The 20,875-nt window shown below is 42.7% G+C and overlaps 1 protein-coding gene across 1 annotated transcript in view; it reads left to right on the top strand.

Annotated features, from left to right (window-relative positions):
- ehd4 (EH-domain containing 4) overlaps window positions 1-20,875 on the top strand; it is a 42,467-nt gene that overhangs the window by 17,414 nt on the left and 4,178 nt on the right. Inside the window, exons 4-7 of the mRNA XM_085767316.1 lie at window positions 10,205-10,371; window positions 11,522-11,655; window positions 12,955-13,066; window positions 19,738-19,902. Coding sequence (XP_085623442.1) covers window positions 10,205-10,371; window positions 11,522-11,655; window positions 12,955-13,066; window positions 19,738-19,902 — 578 coding nt within the window. The remainder of the gene's footprint in view (window positions 1-10,204; window positions 10,372-11,521; window positions 11,656-12,954; window positions 13,067-19,737; window positions 19,903-20,875) is intronic.

Here is a 20,875-nt window from a genome sequence, read left to right as displayed (position 1 = left end):
CTCCGCGCTGGAAACAAAACTTCCTTAGTTTTATTTCTCTGGAAACATCAGAGTCTGTGAGCAGTGAGTCACGGCTTCTGAAATCGCTGCGTGGCAGAAAAATGCACATAAAAATAGTTTTTCATATTGCCTGATAGCATTTTATGGTTCTTGTTTTCAGTTTGATAACCAATATTTAAAATTTTACCAGTATTACTTACGACAGTATTACTTATGATACGAAGTTTTGGAATTTCTTTTTTTTTTTTTTACAATTCCTATTCCAATATGAAATCAGTGAAAAGTTTTAATTACTGTTCAGTGACATCCCTGGTCTTCCATACATAGTAACACATTATGAGTTAAAGGGACAACGAGGAGTTTTAGAAAGCAGCAAAGTGTTTTCACACTACATTTCCCATTAGCCTCCGCACGCACGGTGAGATTCTTGGACCGGTGCAAGACGGACGAGAGCGAAAACATTTGCCAAGAATGTTTTCATTGATCAAGAATTAAAGTCGGAGGTTTGAAGACGATCACATACCGTCGTAGTTCCGAACATAAACGATGCCAACTAGTGATCCGGCGACGGGCAGCGGCCATGAAACCAAAAGTTGCATTTCCACCACTAATAATAATAACAAAATAATGATAAACACAAAACGATTTATTTATTGAAAATGGACCCATTAACAAGTGGTAACGTAGATTCATCCACATTAATATGAGACTTTTTTATAACAAAAAAAAACTCCTGGTTGTCCGTTTAACCTATGATTCTTGTATCTAAATCACAAACAAATAAGTAAATGTGGCATCATCATCGATCAAGAACATGTTTGGATCAGGTTTTATCGTCATAATAATCCGACTTGTTGAGACTGAGTCATGAACGGCACCATCTAGTGGCCACAAGAGACGTTGCACCTCAAAGTGCTAAATGCTGCTGGACCAACACCCAACGTCTCAGTGCTGTCGGATCGTAAACCCTCTGTAGTTAAATGAGTTGTGCTGTGGGAAACTCTCCGGTTGGAGCTCGTAAAAGCCTCATGAAGGAGTTCCTCAGAGATCGCTGCGAGGTCCCCATGTGGTATCGGTCGGACGAGCCCATAAACAATCCCTCAGAGGTGACTTGGTGTACGTTCTGGTTGTGGATGGAGAGCTGGATGCTCTGATGTGCTGCGCTGTGGAGGGGATGGAAATGATTTTTTAGCCACGGCCCTGAAGCTGTGATCAGAATCCAAACTGAAGACAGGAACCCCCGGGAGGAGGATGAAGAGAAAATTCATCGACTGTTTAAGAGAAGCTGTTACAAATTTGGCAAAAGGAGAGTCAGCGGAGAATAGACAGTAAAGATCTGTGAGTGTGACTGTGTTTCTATTGGAGAGAAGAGGGATCAGTAAAGAGCCGAAGAAGAGCAGTTTTAAAACGATTAAAAACCGAAAAAAGATAGATAGCATAAACTTAAAGGGATATGCCAACATTTTTTTTCCGTGTCTTGCCTCATTCCCGAGTCCATGACCAGCAGATAGACACCATCCTTTCGACTGTGCGTGCAGTAACAAGGGAGATAGAGCCGTATCGCCGTAATTAGCTTAGCTCAAACACTGGAAGTGTATAGGTAGTGTTAGCCTGCCTCCTACCTGAGCTAAAATCAGCAGTCAGAAGCTGATTTCATTTTATCTCTAGACTCTGTAAATATATCACTTTATCCACATTTCAAACATGTTTAGGTGAGAAAGTAGCCGTTTAGATCAGCAGTGTGTCGTTAATTTGTCTAAATACCAGCTGTTTACAATTCTGTTCAGACGAATTTGGCGCTACTCAAGCTAGCCGTTGTGACCAACACACTTCCGGTTACTTTCACAAAATAAAACACCCGTTGCCCTTTACATACAGAAAACCATGACGATAGAATTAGTGCTTTTACTTTGAAATAGGAAGCTAACCTACCCTCGATGTAGCTAGCTTGAACCAAAATAAAGCGTCTTTGCTTGAACCCTCCGTTTTGACCGATCTCGTCCCGTTAGCGGCATTTGACCGCTCAAGATGCCTTACCGGAGAGTTTTGTCAGCTCTGAGACGAAGATCGGCCCGCTGGTTTCCGTTTAGAGTTGCTGAAGAGTTTCTCTGATGACTTTAGGTGGAGGCAGGCTAACACTACCCATACACTTCCAGTGTTTGAGCTAAGCTAATTAGCGACTTTAGGTGGAGGCAGGCTAACACTACCCATACACTTCCAGTGTTTGAGCTAAGCTAATTAGCGACTTTAGGTGGAGGCAGGCTAACACTACCTATACACTTCCAGTGTTTGAGCTAAGCTAATTACGGCGATACGGCTCTATCTCCCTTGTTACTGCACGCACAGTGGAAAGGATGGTGTCTATCTGCTGGTCATGGACTCGGGAGTGAGGCAAGACACGAAAAAAAATGTTGGCGTATCCCTTTTAATATACTACATAGGGGCTGCAACAAACATCCTTTTCATTATTGATTATTTCCTTTATATAACATGATAGAAAAAGGTCCATTAAAAGTAATTAAAATCCAAGATGCCCTCCATAGTCATGTATTCAAAAAGAAGCAATTAGCTTGAAAACGAATTAATAAATCATCCAAAGCTGAGTCATCCTCCACTCTGAACTATATTTACAACATATCATAACCTTTTACCATGATGGGATGGAACATGCTTCTCTCCATCCCTGTTCAGTTAAAGCCCTCAGCTGGGTGGAGGGATAGAGGGAGGGATTAGAGGGAGGGACGGAGCGCCACAGGAAGCAGCGATGGGGCGTTCCCTCCATCTGGAAGCGTTTAGAGCTGCTCAGCTGAGGCCGAATTCCTCCTGAAGACGTTCACCAGAGCCAAGTGTGACTCAACACACACACACACACACACACACTGACGTCAGCAGCATCACTGACAGTGTGTTCAGTCAGTGCCATTTAATCTGTCAGCTCTGTCAAAAACGTCTTCAAAAACAAATCTCCATATTTGAATATTGATTATAAGTTGTTGTATTTATGGATCTCACATGTGATGATTGGGGAAACTTGTGGTTTTGGAACATTTTCATGGTGTAAAATTGTGAGGAACGCAGTGCCTTGCAGTTTGCTGTTGTTGTGACATCACAAAGTGACAGGAAGTCCTGACGGCTGGTTTTAAGGCTCAGTTTCTGAATACAGGCTGTGTGCATTTCTCTGTGGACTGAGGCTTTGATACTTCCACAGTATTAATATAGAACCTAGAGCTGCTTTATAATCACACTACACATGGACATCTACCTTTATACTGTATGGAGCTTTAACACAAACATCTACCTTTATACTGTATGGAGCTTTAACACAAACATCTACCTTTATACTGTATGGAGCTTTAACACAAACATCTACCTTTATACTGTATGGAGCTTTAATACAAACATCTACCTTTATACTGTATGGAGCTTTAACACAAACATCTACCTTTATACTGTATGGAGCTTTAACACAAACATCTACCTTTATACTGTATGGAGCTTTAACACAAACATCTACCTTTATACTGTATGAACCTTCCACCCTCATGTTCTTTGTGTTTTGTTCTTGTCGCTCTGCTCCTGTGAGTTGTGTTTCTGTGTTGTATGGAAACATGGCGGCGGCTGCAGACAGTCTGCAGGGTGGAGCCTCTCTCAGGCCTCGGACATGTGACGGAAACATTAAATGTCCCTTTAATTATAGCTCGATGTCGTTTTAAAAGCACACGTCAGAGTCTCGGAGTCGAGGCTCAACGAGGCCGGAGGAGATGTAGAAAAAACCTGGAGGAGAAACTAGAGTCTGAAGTTGATCATCTGTATTTCAGTGAGTCACCGTTGGACTTGAGCCTTACTCAGATTCCTCAGTCTGACCGTCAGTTCGTCTCCCTGGGCTTTCAGCCAGTCATCCCTCCCTTTACTTCTCTCCCCGGCTCTCCGGTCCACTCAGAGTCCGGTCCGCTCTGGTCCGGTCCTGGTCTGTGGTTTCACTGGGCTGCAGCTCCGTCACCGTCAGTCCTGGTCCAGTGGATGAACCCAGTAACCTTCACTGCTCCGCCAGCGGTTTGTCATGACGACCGGCGGTTGTTTAAGCAATATATCGCAACAATAACGAGCATATACCACGGCCTGTCGTGATATATTGCTTTTCTAAAACGGTTACTGGTTAAACCAATGCCTTGTAACTAGTTCAGGGAGAATGGAGCGTCTCTTGGCTGAAAACCAACCTTGTAAGATCAGAGCCTCCGACCCGGTGTCCCAGCTCTCGTCTCCATGGCGACACCGCCACACAAACGTAACGCGCTAACCCGTAACCCGTAATCTCTTGTTGATGACAGATAAGACTACACAGATATACACATGGTAACATGGTAGATGATAAATCACCTTATCCACCGCTCCATGGATTCATTTCTCACCGGCTTCGTTGTTGGAAACTAATGCACATGGAGGAGAGGAGGGTTATGCTTAACTAGAAAATTTCCTCTGGGGAAATTTTGAAAGCCCCACAGGGCTACTGCCGGTTTTGCCATCTCTGTCAACATGGGAATCAAACCCACGATCTTAAGGTCAAGACAGAGCTGATCAGACAGACAGAGTGTGGGAGAGGAGTGCGTGCTTCCGCGCGCAGTTGTATGTTACCTGTGTGTTTTGATGTGTGTGTGTGTCTGTAACTGTAATCACATGAAGCTGGTTCTAGAGTCTGTGTGTGTGTGTGTGTGACTGACTTGACACATAGTTAGTTAGTAGCTGCATCCTGTGTCAGTCTGATTTAGCTGTGTCTGTGTTTATAAACATTTAAACGAGCGCCAGGTGGATTGTTTATGAAGTTAACGAGCTCTGGCCTGAGGATCAAAGAGGTTACCACGGCGATAGGGGCCCCCGCAGGCTGAGACAGACAGAAACGTGGAGAAAAAGAGTGATTTTCTGCCTCTGCACTGGTCTCACATTTAGGCTTAGCATGACAAAACGGTAACTCCTATCAGAACAAAACACAGATCAACGTTGCTCTAAGGACTTCCTGAAAAATGTGGTACGATTTGGTGTTTCTACAGTAAATATTTTGGCGACGCTGGCAGTTTTAAAACATCAGGCCGTTCTGCTCCTCTCAGAAAATATTTGTATTGGAGTCAATGAGGAGCAGAGACAGACGTGGCCGCACTTAGAGGCTGATTCTGTAAGTTCTGTAAGTCTCTCTGATATTTTGAGCACATGATGAGAGACAGCACAAGTTTGTCTTACAAATTCTGAAAAAATTATGTGTGTAGAGTGTAAATTGTGGCCGGGCCGAGTGTGGAAAGAGAAAAAATCTGGAGTTTTTCTGGGCTCTCTCCCACTCTGACACGAACATTCTGTGCAATACACACCCATTATAATCTCATCATTTCTCCAAAAATGATCATGGTCATTGATCATGGATTGATCAAAAACTATATGAACTATCAAAACGTGGAGTAATACGACAATACACAAGACTTGTGTCTACTGTTTAAAGTTTAAATGAAGTCTCTAGGTGAAAGTATGCCTGAGCAGTAGACGTTTGTAAAACTCCAATGATTGGTAGTTTTTGCTCTTTTCCCATTGACTTCAATGCAAAATTTTGCGCAGTTTTTCGCGAATTCGTAAACTGTTGAGAAAAGTAATAGCACACCGATCGCGATCAGGACGCACGTTTTGAAAGCCCGGCGCAGGGACCAGTGCCCGGTGCGATGGCCCGTGGCCCTAATAATGTTTAATAACATGGGCGTGTGTGATCACTGACTCCCTCTAGTGGTCGGTGGAGGAACTGCAGCCTGTTGACCGTCTCTTCCTCCTCCGTCTTTGCTCTTTATTTCCTCTGTTGAACTCTGAGCACATTTTTTCCGAAGGTTTAATGCAGAGGAAGCAGAGGAAGCCGTAGTATTGTTATTATAGCGGAGGTTGTTTTCCTCTGAACAGGAAGTGGAACATGTGAAGTAAAAGAAGTCGTCGACCTGACGGACTCACACGGGAGCAGCCAGCTCTGATGTAACGTCCTCGCTCCGTCTCTCAGGTGTGTTCACCTGCGAGCTCTGTTTACATTAACACACAGTGGGTTTATATAAAGGGTGGAGTGGAGCAGCACCTGGCCGAGTGGGCGGGGCTTAAATACACAGACTCACTAACATGTTGGAAGGTTTCTAGCTTTTCACACTCGTCCATTCACGTTCATGAATAAATGATGTGAGACGATGTGATGGTGAGAGGAGGAAGAGAAGGAGTCTTCACAGCTTCAGGTTACAGCTGCAGGCTCAGGTGTCCTGGGAGACGTGTGTGTGTGTGTGTGTGTGTGTGTCTGTGTCTGTGTGTGTGTGTGTGTGTGTTGTGTCCACAAACAGTCGGAGGTGTGTGTGTGTGTTGCCCTGCTGTCGTGTTTAGAGTGTGGACAGCAGCGACGTTAAATACTGTGGTTGAAATGTGATACAGGAGCTTTTTTTTTTCTTTTTTTGAGCGACTGAAAATACAAACTACAAACAAAAAGAGGATAAAAATAGAAATACAGATGAAAATTAAGTATAGTACAGTATAAAAGTGCAAAAATATAACATATGATAGGGGATTAACGAAGCAACACCGAATAGTACCAGATGAGATAAGGTGCGAAAGATACAATTTATCATTTAAATTTAACATAAAACAGAGCATCAAAATAATAAAATAAAGATAAGTTATAAAGTCCAGGCTCAATTTCTTGGCATATTTGCTTTTTATCTCTTTAAGCGATTTAAAAAACCCAACATAAAATCATAAATAAAACTTAGAGTTCCTCCATTTAGCACAATGGATGTGATCTTTACCCAGCAGTAGGATGATGTTAACTAGAGCTCCAACTAACGATTATTTTCATCATCAATTAATCTGTTGATTATTTAATTGGTTAATCGATTAGTTGTTTGGTCAATAAAATGTTAACAAATGTTTAAAAACATCAACCAGTGTTTCTCAAACCACCAGACGACATCGTCCTCAAATGTCTTGTTTTGTCCACAAACCAAAGAGAGACTCAGTTTATTGTCATAAAGCAGGGGTGTCAAACATGAGGCCCGTGGGCCAAAACCGGCCCGCCAGAGGGTCCAATCCGGCCCGCAGGATGAATTTACCAGATTTAAAAAATTACATAGAAGACAGAAGAGGCATTATGTTGTTGAAATTACATGTATTTTTCTCAAGAAATGTCAGGTTGGTCATAATATGTTTTGTAATAGGATAGTTCTTTAATGTAAACATCTTAATAATGCGCTTCTTTGCACTAAAACAAAGAGAAAAGTTTAGAGTTCTTATTATTTATAGGATATTATGCTATTATTTTACCAGTCCGGCCCACTTGAGATCACATTGCACTTAATTTGGCCCCTGAACTAAAATGAGTTTGACACCTCTGTCATAAAGGAACAAAGAAACCAGAAATATTCACATTGAAGAAGCTGGAATCAGAGAATTTGGACTTTTTTTCTTAAAAAAACTACTCAAACTGATTATTAGATTATCAGAATAGTTGACGATTCATTTAATAATCGATTATTGTTTGATTAATTGTTGCAGCTCTAACAGGCAAGACGAGATGAACCATATAAAAACATCATTGACTTTTAGAGAGCAACACACACACACTGCCTACTGTGCAACGTCAGCATAAATGTTGACTGATACTATTGACTCATCTTGTGGCTGTAGGTTGAGTCAGTGTGTGTGTGTGTGTGTGTGTGTGTGTGTGTGTGTGTGTAGTGTGTGTCTGTGTGTCCGTGTGTGTGTGTGTAGTGTCCGTGTGTGTGTGTGTGTAGTGTAAACTGCAGTACAAGGTGACCTTTGAGTCCGAGGTGGAAACTTTCTCTTGTTGACTGTAGACGACGAGGCGGTCGGTCTGGAGCAGCAGACGGCGTGACGCGATGTAACGTCCTGCTGTGTCATCAGCTCAACTTTATTAAAGGAATAGTTCAACATTTTTGTCAAATTGGCCCATCACCATAATCCCTATAGTCATAGCAGTAGGTTCGTTACCTTTAATTGTCGGTGCAAGCTATTTTTAGAACGGCGGAGCAGAGCCGTGAGCTGCTCAGAGCTACGCTACGGAGGCTCATTATGGGATTTCTTGGTTTCCCTCATCATCAAATTCATCAAATACACAATCCAACAACTCCACAACGCTCTGGTGGACAAGTTGTGAGCTGCACATTCACCACGCTATGAGATAATAACACAACGTTACCACACAGAGTTGTTTTAGAGGGAAATACAGAGACTGTTGATGAAAAACTGTCCCTGAAGGCAACGTGCATCAGCGGTTTTGCATGAATTTCCCTCTAAAACAACTCTGTGTGGTAACGTTGTGTTATTATCTCATAGCGTGGTGAATGTGCAGCTCACAACTTGTCCACCAGAGCGTTGTTGTGGAGTTGTTGGATTGTGTATTTGATGAAGGAAACCAAGAAATCCCATAATGAGCCTCCGTAGCGTAGCTCTGAGCAGCTCACGGCTCTGCTCCGCCGTTCTAAAAATAGCTTGCACCGACAATTAAAGGTAACGAACCTGCTACTGCTATGACTATAGGGATTATTATGGCAATGGGCCAACTTGACAAAAATGTTGAACTATCCCTTTAACACAACTTTATTGAGACAAGAGTGGACAACAAACGAGTTCAAGCTGAGCTGCTGGTGCGTCATGTAGAATGGTTTATGATGGCGATGGTGCCAGTGCTTTCAGCTGCATCTGAAGGTCTTCATCATCATTCATCTTCATGTTATTATTGTTAACATTAGTGATGCGTTCAAGTGTACGTGGTATTTTCTAACGCCGGCGGAGGCGGAGCTGCTTTCAACCACTCGTAGGTAAACAGACAGAGAGTTTAACAATGACTCCTGTGGGAAACTGTGTCACTGCTGCTGCAGAGGCCAGATAGAAACCTGAGTGTGTGTGTGTGTGTCTGTGTGTGTGTGTGTGTGTGTGTTTCTTCTGTTGTCGTCAGAGCTTTTTCTGTTCCAACTTTAAAAGCCTTTGTCTCTGTTTAGTTTCCAGTTCAGTGTCACCGAGAGTCAGAAGGACCACACCCAGACTGCCACAGCTCATTTTACACACACACACAGACACACACACACACACTTACACACACACACACACACACACACAGACACACACACACACACACACACTACTTAAAGACACCATTAATGTGCGCTCGGTGCTGTTTCTGTAAAGCTTCACATTCCACCTCCACGGCTCCCAGCGATCGCTCTAATCCCAGTTAACTAATCCCAGTAAAGCTTCATAATCACTCTGGTTATTGACCCACTAAACGTCTCACATGATAAATCCAGCAGCTTCATAAACATCTTCTCCAAATCTTCCAGTTCTTAGTTTAAAACATGAAGAAATAAACTTGGTGCAACTTTTATCATAAATAAATTCATGCACGTTTTTGTTAAAATATAAAGTTTTGTTCCATTTTGCCCCAAACTGGCCCCTGGTGTTCAGACAGAGGAAAGATGGTTGTTTCTATCCAGCAACAGATTTCTACGCACTGGACCTTTAATAATAATAATAAAAACTAAACTAAACTAAATTACATTTAATAATTTAGTTTAAAGACAGAAAATGTGAAAATATTTGATCATAAACTTTAAAGAGATAGTTCAACATTTTGTCAAATTGGCCCATTGCCATAATCCCTATAGTCATAGCAGTAGGTTTGTTACCTTTAATTGTCGGTGCAAGCCTGTTTTTAGAACGGCGGAGCAGAGCCGTGAGCTGCTCAGAGCTACGCTACGGAGGCTCATTATGGGATTTCTTGGTTTCCCTCATCAAACTCATCAAATACACAATCCAACAACTCCACAACGCTCTGGTGGACAAGTTGTGAGCTGCACATTCACCACACTATGAGATAATAACACAACGTTACCACACAGAGTTGTTTTAGAGGGAAATTCATGCAAAACCACTGATGCATGTTGCCTTCAGGGACAGTTTTTCATCAACCAGTCTCTCAATTTCCCTCTAAAACAACTCTTGGTGAAAAAAAGAAGAAATAGTTTATTAATGCCCGAGGGAAATTGTTTTGTTGTAATTCTTCCCTCCAAATACAGTATATGAATGTAATAAAACTGAAAATGATATTAAACTCCACATATTCAAAGTTTATAAATATTCCTCATCAGTGTGTGTGTGTGTGTGTGTGTGTGTGTGTGTGTGTTGCCAGGTTACGACTTTGCGGAGGTGCTGCGGTGGTTCGGCGAGCGCGTGGACCGGATCATCCTGCTGTTCGACGCCCACAAGCTGGACATCTCCGACGAGTTCTCCGAGGCCATCAAGGCCTTCAAGGGTCAGGACGACAAGATCCGCGTGGTGCTCAACAAGGCCGACCAGGTATGGCTCTTCATCATCATCATCATCATCTTCATTGTCATCATCATAGATATACTGTATATAAGAAGACTAGATGACTCACCCACCGCTGCTGCCAAATGACACGGCATAGCCAGTACGGTGGCCATCTTGGGAGGGGCAACTCTCTCCCTCAGAGCATTAAAGCAGAAGTAAGCAATCCGGTCGTTTTGGCTAATGCTGCGTTCCAGGCAGGCTTTTGAATCCGTAAATTACAGCTTCAAGTCACGACTTACGACTTTGTAGCGTTCCAGGCAACCCACTCGTGTTTCTCCGACCTGTTTTACCTGTGAAAGTCACTATAACGGCCACTCGTAACTTCTGACCCGTGAACTCGTACCAGATCGAACTGGTACCACTTCACAGGTCGGAAAAACATGAGTTACGAGTTGCCTTGAACGCACCATAACGTCTTGTCAGCAGATGGAGTTAGCAGCCCCCGCCCTCGTCATGGATCTATTGGTCCTCGTCCCTACGTCACCACATTCAGGCGCATCCCTTGGCTGCACACACAGAGAGGACTGCCCCTTTATGCCGTTCTCTCTCCTCATTGGATAAAACTTGTAGGATACGAGAAAAGTTTTCTCCTGGGCTCAGAGCAGAGCAGAGTGACTGACAGACCCGTGTTTCAGACCAAACACTCTATAGAAGTGATTGCTGTCGGAAGATACAACTATTTAAGACTTAGATTAACACAAATATATCACTTACTTCTGCTTTAAGCTCATGGTGCATGTTCTGCTATAATGACCACAACTTGCTCAGTTTTTGTCCGAATTCAAAACGGTTTGATTTTTTATGAACGTTTATGCAGTTATGATGCAGCATACTTCAAATCACGGATAATTTTAATCATGTACTTTTTTTTGTAAAAGTAACATTATAGTGACATTATGCAAATAGTTAAAGTAATAGCTACATACTGATTTATTTTTCACAGAGTTATGAATCGTTTTTTTAGTGCAGATGACTGGATCACCATCTACTGCACTGTAACTGCAGCCAGAGTCAGAGACAGTTGCCCGTTCCAATATGGCCGACTGTGAGCTACGCCTGCGTGTAGTCCGATCCACCCCCCCATCACCTGTGTGCGTCTCTAACCTCACCTGTCACCTGTCTCCTGTCTCCTCAGGTGGACACGCAGCAGCTGATGCGGGTCTACGGCGCCCTCATGTGGTCGCTGGGCAAAGTCATCAACACGCCCGAGGTGGTGAGAGTTTATCTGGGCTCGTTCTGGGCCAAGCCGCTGCAGAACACCGAGAACAGGTCAGACTGCAGGACATTCATTCATTCATTCATTCATTCATTCATCCATTCATTCATTCATTCATCCATTCATCTATTCATTCATTCATTCATTCATCCATACAATCATTCATCCATCCATTCATTTATTCATTAAAATCTCTGCAGAACACGGAGAACAGGTCAGACTCATTCATTCATCCATTCATTCACTCATCCATTCATTCATTCATTCACTCACTCACTCATTCATTCAATCATTCATCCTTTCATTCATTCATACATTCATTCATTCATTCATACATTCATTCATACATTCATCCATTCATTTATTCAATCATTTATTCATTTAAATCTCTGCAGAACACGGAGAACAGGTCAGACTCATTCACTCATTCATTCATTCACTCACTCACTCACTCACTCATCCATTCACTCATTCATTCATTTATCCATTCATTCATACATTCATTCATTCATTCATTCACTCACTCACTCATCCATTCATTTATTCATTAAAGTCTCTGCAGAACAAAGAGAACGGGTCAGACTCATTCATTCACTCATTCACTCATTCATTCATTCATTCATTCAGTCAGTCATTCATTTCCTCACTCACTCACTCATTCATTCATTTATTCATTAAAATCTCTAAAGAACACGGAGAACAGGTCTGACTGTAGACATTCATCCATTCACTCATTCCTCCATTAATTAATTCATTTGTTTGTTCATTCATTCATTCATTCATTCATTCATCCATTCCTCCATTCATTCATTTGTTTGTTCATTCATTCATTCACTTATTCATTAAAGTCTCTGCAGAACACAGAGAACAGGTCAGACTGTAGAATACTCATTAATTAATTAATTAATTCATTCATTCATTCATTAATTCATTAATTTATTTATCCATCCATTCATTCAGTCATCCATCCATCCATCCATCCATCCATCCATCCATCCATTCATTCATTCATTCACTTATTCATTAATTCATTAATTCATTAATTCATTAATTCATTCATCCATTCTGTCATTCATTCATTAAAATTCTGCAGAACACAGAAAACTGGTTCATTCATTCATCCATCCATCCATTTATTCAAAACTCTGCAGACAGAGAACAGGTCCTTCATTAATTCACTCAATCACATTTACTTAATCACTCATTTGATGTATTCAACCTGGACAGTACCAGTCTTTCTTTCATGCAGTCATTTGTCCATTCATTTATTAGACAATAATAAACTACTATTCTCATTTGTTGAAGTCTCATGTGTTCAGTCATTCACTCATTCATCCCCCCTGCTGTGCCAGGCGTCTGTTTGAGGCGGAGTCTCAGGACCTGTTCAGGGACATCCAGAGTCTTCCGAGGAACGCCGCCCTGCGGAAACTCAACGACCTCATCAAGAGAGCGCGTCTGGCCAAGGTGAGACAGGAAGTCACATGTTGTGTTTGGAAGCGTCAGGAATTCTGGGAATGTTGGTCCAATGTTTACGTTTCCCACACGGGAATGTGATGATCACGCTCCGGGTGGGAATCAAATGTGTTCAGTGTTTTTAGAAGGGGGCGGGGCCACAGGGATAAAACTGAATATCATAGTAAACATCTCATCAGCAGAGTGGGCGGAGCTACGGGTGATTACATCAGAGTGGGCGGAGCTACAGGTGATGACTACAGAGTGGGCGGAGCTACAGGTGATGACATCAGAAGTCTAAGCGAAGGGTTTAGAAGGTTGGAGCTCTGTTTCCTCTGATGGTTCAGACTTTTATTTTGAAAGAGGAAAAAACAGGAAATTGAAACAAATCCCAGTTTTTGCTCAGGAGTGAGTTTCTGCGTCGGTCCAGTGTTTGAAGCATAGACTGTAAAAAGAATGGATGTAGCGTCCGTGACGTCACCCATTGGTTTTGGGGAGTCGTTTTTGTGACTCCAACATGGCGGCCTGAACAGCGCCATGTTGGATTGGCCGGCCGAGAACCCGCCCACTGGCCTCGAAGCAGCTGTCCACGGAGCTGCTCAGACCTGTCACTCAACGTTTCCGCGCCCTGATTGGCCAGAGTTTTAACCTAATAACAGTAAAACGGTAGAGTTAAAAAAAAATTCACCCCCCTCAGAGTGTGTGCGGGGGTAGAAACTGTCGATTGAGACGAAAAAACGATCTGACACCAGGCTTTTAACATGTTTACTGAGGATGTAAAGTCGGTGATTTTAACATGGGGGTCTATGGGGAATGCTGCTTTCTGACACCAGCCCCCAGAGGAAGACGAGGGGATTGCAGTTTTTTGAACGCGGAAGTGAGCTTCACTTCTCAGACCCACAACTGCCCCCTTGGTTTGAAGTCCAGAGGTGGGCGGAGCTTAACCCTTAAAGTCCAGAGGTGGGCGGAGCTTAACCCTTAAAGTCCAGAGGTGGGTGGAGCTTAACCCTGGTGGGCGGAGCTTAACCCTCCAGTTGTTTTCTGCAGGAAGAACTTTGTTTCTGTTCAAGTGGCGTCGTGAGGGGCGTTTGTTTTCAACCTCTGTTGGCCTCACCTCCTCTTCTCCATCTCCTTCATCCTTCTCCACCTCCTCCTCTCCACCTCCTTCATTCTTCTCCACCTCCTCTTCTCCACCTCCTCCTCTCCTCTCCACCTCCTCTTCTCTCCACCTCCTTCACCTCTTCTCTCCACCTCCTTCACCTCTTCTCTCCACCTCCTCCTCTTCTCTCCACCTCCTTCACCTCTTCTCTCCACCTCCTTCACCTCTTCTCTCCACCTCTTCTCTCCACCTCCTCCTCTTCTCTCCACCTCCTTCATCCTTCTACACCTCCTCCTCTTCTCTCCACCTCCTCCTCTTCTCTCCACCTCCTTCATCCTTCTACACCTCCTCCTCTTCTCTCCTCCTCCTCCTCCTCCTCCTACACCTCAGGGTCGTCACGGTGACCATGTTCTCAGGGTCGTCACGGCGACCTCAGTCTGGCCTCGTTCAGTTTTCCAGTGGAAACGTTGATGAGGTGTTCAGGTGCCGGAGGGGAAGTCGGACTTCCTGGTCGTTTAGCTGCTAAGCGGTGGTGCGTTCAGGGACCGGGGCTGCAGGTGGTTATTTCAGGCGTCCAGGTTTCCTGAAGGAACTGAACATAACACGAACCACTGTTCACCGGCCACTTCAGGGACAAGCTCCCTGTAGGAAATATGAGCTCTCTGTAGGAAATATATATATAGTGGACTCACTGGTCAAATGAAAAACACTTTCGGACACTACTTCGCCGCACAGTTAATTACATATTACGTCGCGTAATTAAAACGTTATGACTGCGATCGTAACGGCCGGTGTAGGTACCAAAATAAAAAGAGGAGTAAAGTAATAAGCATCAAAGATGTTCAATCAAACCCACATAGTTTGAAACAACGTTCAAAACACACACAGCCAGTGTCACAACTAAGCAATATAAAGTCCACTAGCTTAATGCTAACGTATAATGTAAAACTCCATAGACGGGCTAACAGAAATTAGCATCGCTATCGCCATTTCGTGGCAACCGGCAGCCATAGTAAGTAGGAAGTAAAGATGCTAAAAGCTGTTTTAATTAGCTCTCTTTAGCGCTGGTAACACGTCACCGTTCCAGAGTCTGTGGTCAGTTTATAAAACGCTTGTTAGGAAATTTGCTCCGACGTTTGTTTTGGGAGAAGTGCTGAGTCTGTGGAAGCCACGACCGGACAATTCTGGCAGCCCGGACGCATTTATTTGGTAGCTACACCGGTCACTACTTCATTTATTTGGTAGCTACACCGGTCACTACTTCATTTATTTGGTAGCTACACCGGTCACTACTTCATTTATTTGGTAGCTACACCGGTCACTACTTCATTTATTTGGTAGCTACACCGGTCACTACTTCATTTATCTGGTAGCTACACCGGTCACTACTGCATTTATTTGGTAGCTACACCGGTCACTACTTCATTTATTTGGTAGCTACACCGGTCACTACTTCATTTATCTGGTAGCTACACCGGTCACTACTGCATTTATCTGGTAGCTACACCGGTCACTACTTCATTTATTTGGTAGCTACACCGGTCACTACTGCATTTATTTGGTAGCTACACCGGTCACTACTTCATTTATTTGGTAGCTACACCGGTCACTACTTCATTTATTTGGTAGCTACACCGGTCACTACTTCATTTATTTGGTAGCTACACCGGTCGCTACTTCATTTATCTGGTAGCTACACCGGTCGCTACTGCATTTATTTGGTAGCTACACCGGTCACTACTGCATTTATTTGGTAGCTACACCGGTCACTACTGCATTTATTTGGTAGCTACACCGGTCACTACTTCATTTATCTGGTAGCTACACCGGTCACTACTTCATTTATCTGGTAGCTACACCGGTCACTACTTCATTTATTTGGTAGCTACACCGGTCACTACTTCATTTATTTGGTAGCTACACCGGTCACTACTGCATTTATTTGGTAGCTACACCGGTCACTACTTCATTTATTTGGTAGCTACACCGGTCACTACTGCATTTATTTGGTAGCTACACCGGTCACTACTTCATTTATTTGGTAGCTACACCGGTCACTACTTCATTTATTTGGTAGCTACACCGGTCGCTCTGGGCCGCTGTAGTAACAGCGATCCGTGACCGCAATGCATGATGGGATATCTTGCTCCGGTTAGTGACCATCGGATGTTCACTACATTTGGCAGTGAATTGTGGGATAGATTCAGTCACTATATAGTGAACATTAATAATCACTAAACATTCGGACACCACTACAACAACTGGTAGATAGAGAGTAGGGGGGGTTTAGGACACAGTCCATGTCACCGTCCACTCAGCAGTTTATTTTTACCTTTTTTCTATTGAATATTGATTAATGGAGCCAATGTTCTCAGAAATTCAATGACCTCACCCCCTCCTTTTATAAAACTCTCCCTCCCTTACTTCCTTCCTTCCTTCTTTCCTTCCTTCCTCCCACCTCCCATAATGCCACAGTGGGTCAGTCAGTGTGAAGGAATGCACTCCAGCATTCCTTCCTCCTCCTCACCTGACTCCATCCATCCATCAGCTGCAGCAGCTTTATGTATAGTTTCCCCTCTGACCCGGCGCCGTCCAGTCTCCTGTTGTTGTGTTTCATTATTAAATTCAAATTGTATTGAATCACTTGTTCCGCCCGTTGCTGTAGATTAGAACACGGTGAATGAAGTTTCAGGAAGTTTGACCTCTGTTCACCTCCGGTTTCACTTTGACTGAAGTTTCTTTACTGCAAAAACTCAAAATCTTTCCAAGAATATTTGTCTTATTTCTTGTCAAAATGTCTCATTTCTAGTCAAAACTAATCTCTTTCCACTTAAAATAAGACTCATCACCTAAAAATGAACTTGTTTTAAGATAATTTTCATTTGTTGCAAACTAATTTTTAGTTGTTTTACTTTGTGCTTGCAATAAGGAAGACAAACTTGCTCCACTATCAGATTTTTCTACTTATTTCAAGTGAAAATCTGCTTGAAAGAAGTAAAAAGTGTCAAAAAACAAGCCACTTTTTATGTGATTCATCTAAAAATGACATTTTGACTAAAAATAAGACAAATATTCTTGGTAAGATATTTGAGTTTTTGCAGTGTTTCAGTGATATGATGTGAATCAAACACATTTACCTTTATTAACAGCAAACAGCAGCTTCTGTGATTTGAATTCTACACTGTGCCGCTCTGGTCTGAACTGTTCTCAGGCTCCAGACTCACTTTAAAAAAAAATAGAGGCACAGTGACCCCCCCCCCTAACAAAAGATTTTCGGGTGCGCACGCTGTAAATCGACTGGCAATTAAGCAAATATTCACATTTCCTTTTCATTCATGATCCTCACAAACAAACATCGGCATCGACACCTGTAAAGACAGATTCTTTGAGTTGTCCCTTCTATGTTTCACCAGTGTTAAAGATTTGCCATTGCCATAATCCCTCTAGTCACAGCAGTAGGTTCATCACCTTTAGTTATCGGTGCATGTTGTTTTGAGATCCACGTTTCCCTCATCAAACTCATCAAATACACAATCCAACAACTCACATATAACTATGTAACATTACGACACATGAAGCAAATACTCTGAACAGAACTACTTTCTCTTCTGAAATCCTTCCGCCCAGCAGCCGTGTCTGGAATGTAGTTCCGGCTGCATTTCCCTCTAAAACAACTCTGTGTGGTAACGTTGTGTTATTATCTCATAGTGTGGTGAATGTGCAGGTCACAACTTGTCTACCAGAGCGTTGTGGAGTTGTTGGATTGTGTATTTAGTTCGTTCACCTCACATCTCTGCCCCGCCGATCTAAAAACAACATGCACCAATAACTAAAGGTGATGAACCTATTACTGCTATGACTACAGGGATTATGGTGAGAGGAGAGTTTGCCAAAATGTTGAACTATCGCTTTTATAAAAAAAACCCTGCAAATTTGCTGGTTGCACATTGGCAAGTAGATTAACAATTTATCTCTTTATTATTTTAGGGGCAAACTGAAGCCACATTAACTCACTAACGAGAACTTAGCAGCTGTAGTTTTGTCCTATAGAGGAGACTCAACATATTTGATCAGCTTTTATTTTGAAGAACCATGTGAGTGTGTTTCACCACTATGACCTCATTACGACCTCGTTATGATGAGTTCACATCTGCTGAATGATTCCTGAGTGGAGGATAACGTCTGCAGAGAAGACCTCTGACCTTGAGGTGTTTATCATACCTGCCCCCCCCCTAAAGACTCTCTCTCTCTCTCTGTGATTGAGGAAACTGTTGCATAAACAGAGTTGTTGTTGGACGAGGCTCAGCCGAGGTCTCGCTGCAGGAGACCAGTCTGCTGTTTTTGTCTTTTCCTTTAGAGGAACGACGGGACCACGACACGTCCTGTTTGACTCTTTAAAACACTATTGATTAACTCTCTCTGTGTGTCATTATTAAAGGGATAGTTTCACTCATGATCTCCTCCCCCTCATGTGGACTAAGGGCTGGGAGAAGTTTCAGAGTCCTCCGTGGCTTCTCTGAGTTACAGGGGGTCTCGGCGTAGCAGTGCATGTCCATATGACGGTTGTCAATGGATACCAACTGTCTTCGTAACAAAAAGTCACACCAAAAAACATCCAAATACCTCCATGCTGCTCGTATGTAATGTCCCTCTTGTATTGAAGCCCCGAAATGCGAAATTGTTCCGAAAAAAATTAAATAAGTCTATATTTCAAGCTTGTTTGTAGCGGAAGTGTCAGTGCAAATCTCGCGGGATTTGCACTGGCCGGTGGAACAATTTCTCATGTCGGGGCTTCAATACAAGACGGACATTACAGACGAGCACTATGGAGGTATTTGGATGTTTTTTGGACGAAGAAAGTTGGTATCCATTGACAACCATTATATGGACAAATACTGCTGCGCGGACCCCCCCCCCCCCGTAACTCCGAGAAGGAACGGAGGACTCTGAAAATTCTCACACAGGGTTCCTACAGCTTAAGCCAAGTTAAATTTAAGACTTTTTAAGACTTTTTTAAAGCCACTTGAAATGAAATTTAAGACCGACTTCATAATAAACACAAATGCAGAAAAAAAAAAGAAAAACCCCACATCAATTACGTAGGGTTAGGGACAATTTGACCCACTTTCCTATGTGATCCAAGGTAAAGTGACTGCTACATGAACATTGGATTGTGTCTCTTTCCAGCTGTCCTTTCAAAATAAATGCATAAAAAGTCTGAAAAAAAGAAAACACTGACTCGGGAGCTGGTGACGGCCGCCACTAACTTCTCTATGTCGAAATGTTACCAATTATTTTGAGATTTGAGACCAATAACAACCATAAAATACCACTTACCATGTGTTAACATTTTTAAGACTTTGGAAAAATTGATTTAAGACATTTTAATGCCAATTAAGGCCTTGTTTTTAGATTAATGAATTCAATGCCTTTTAAGACTTTTTAAGGATCCGTAAGAACCCTGTCACAGCCCTTAGTCCACATGAGGGGGAGTAGATAATGAGTGAAATTTGAATTTTTGGGTGAACTATCCCTTTAAGAGTTTTTGTTAACAGCTGCTGTGGTGGTGTCCCCCCCCCCTTAGGTGCACGCTTACATCATCAGTTACCTGAAGAAGGAGATGCCGTCCCTGTTCGGCCGGGAGAAGAAGAAGGAGGAGCTGATCATGCGGCTGCCGGAGATCTACACCATCCTGCAGAGAGAGCACCACATCAGCCCCGGGGACTTCCCCAACGTCGCCAAGATGCAGGTACACACCACACCCCGCCAAAATAAAAGCCACCATACGTCTTATTTTGAAATAATAATTCATTCGCCTGTGGGAGTTAAAGGGATAGTTCAACATTTTGGGGCAAATTGGCTCATTGCCATAATAATCCCTATAGTCATAGCAGTAGGTTTGTTACCTTTAATTGTCGGTGCAAGCTGTTTTTAGAACGGTGGAGCAGAGCGGCGAGCTGCTTAGAGCTACGCTACGGAGGCTCATTATGGGATTTCTTGGTTTCCCTTCATCAAACTCATCAAATACAGAGACTGCTTGATGAAAAACTCAAAATCTTACCAAGACTATTTGTCTTATTTCTAGTCAAAACAAATCTCATTCTACCTAAAATACGACTCATCACATTAAAAAGCAGCTTGTTTTTAGACACTTTTTACTTCTTTCAAGCAGATTTTCATTTGAAATAAGTAGAAAAATCTGATAGTGGAGCAAGTTTGTTTTGACAAGAAATAAGACAAATATTCTTGGAAAGATTTAGAGTTTTTGCAGTAATAACACAACGTTACCAGACAGAGTTGTTTTAGAGGGAAATTCAGAGACTGATGATGAAAAACTGTCCCTGAAGGCAACGTGCATCAGTGGTTTTGCATGAATTTCCCTCTAAAACAACTCTGTGTGGTAACGTTGTGTTATTATCTCATAGTGTGGTGAATGTGCAGCTCACAACTTGTCCACCAGAGCGTTGTGGAGTTGTTGGATTGTGTGTTTGATGAGTTTGATGAGGGAAACCAAGAAATCCCATAATGAGCCTCCGTAGCGTAGCTCTGAGCAGCTCACGGCTCTGCTCCGCCGTTCTAAAAATAGCTTGCACCGACAATTAAAGGTAACGAACCTACTGCTATGACTATAGGGATTATGGCAATGGGCCAGTTTGCCCAAAAATGTTGAACTATCCCTTTAAAGTCTTTGTTTTCTTATGTTTTCACTACGTCCGTGTGTC

This window comes from Trachurus japonicus, chromosome 22, assembly GCF_045865225.1.
Source record: "Trachurus japonicus isolate A0001 chromosome 22, Traja_1.0".
In the NCBI taxonomy this organism is placed as follows: domain Eukaryota; kingdom Metazoa; phylum Chordata; class Actinopteri; order Carangiformes; family Carangidae; genus Trachurus; species Trachurus japonicus.
This window is presented reverse-complemented; position numbering and strand designations above follow the sequence as displayed.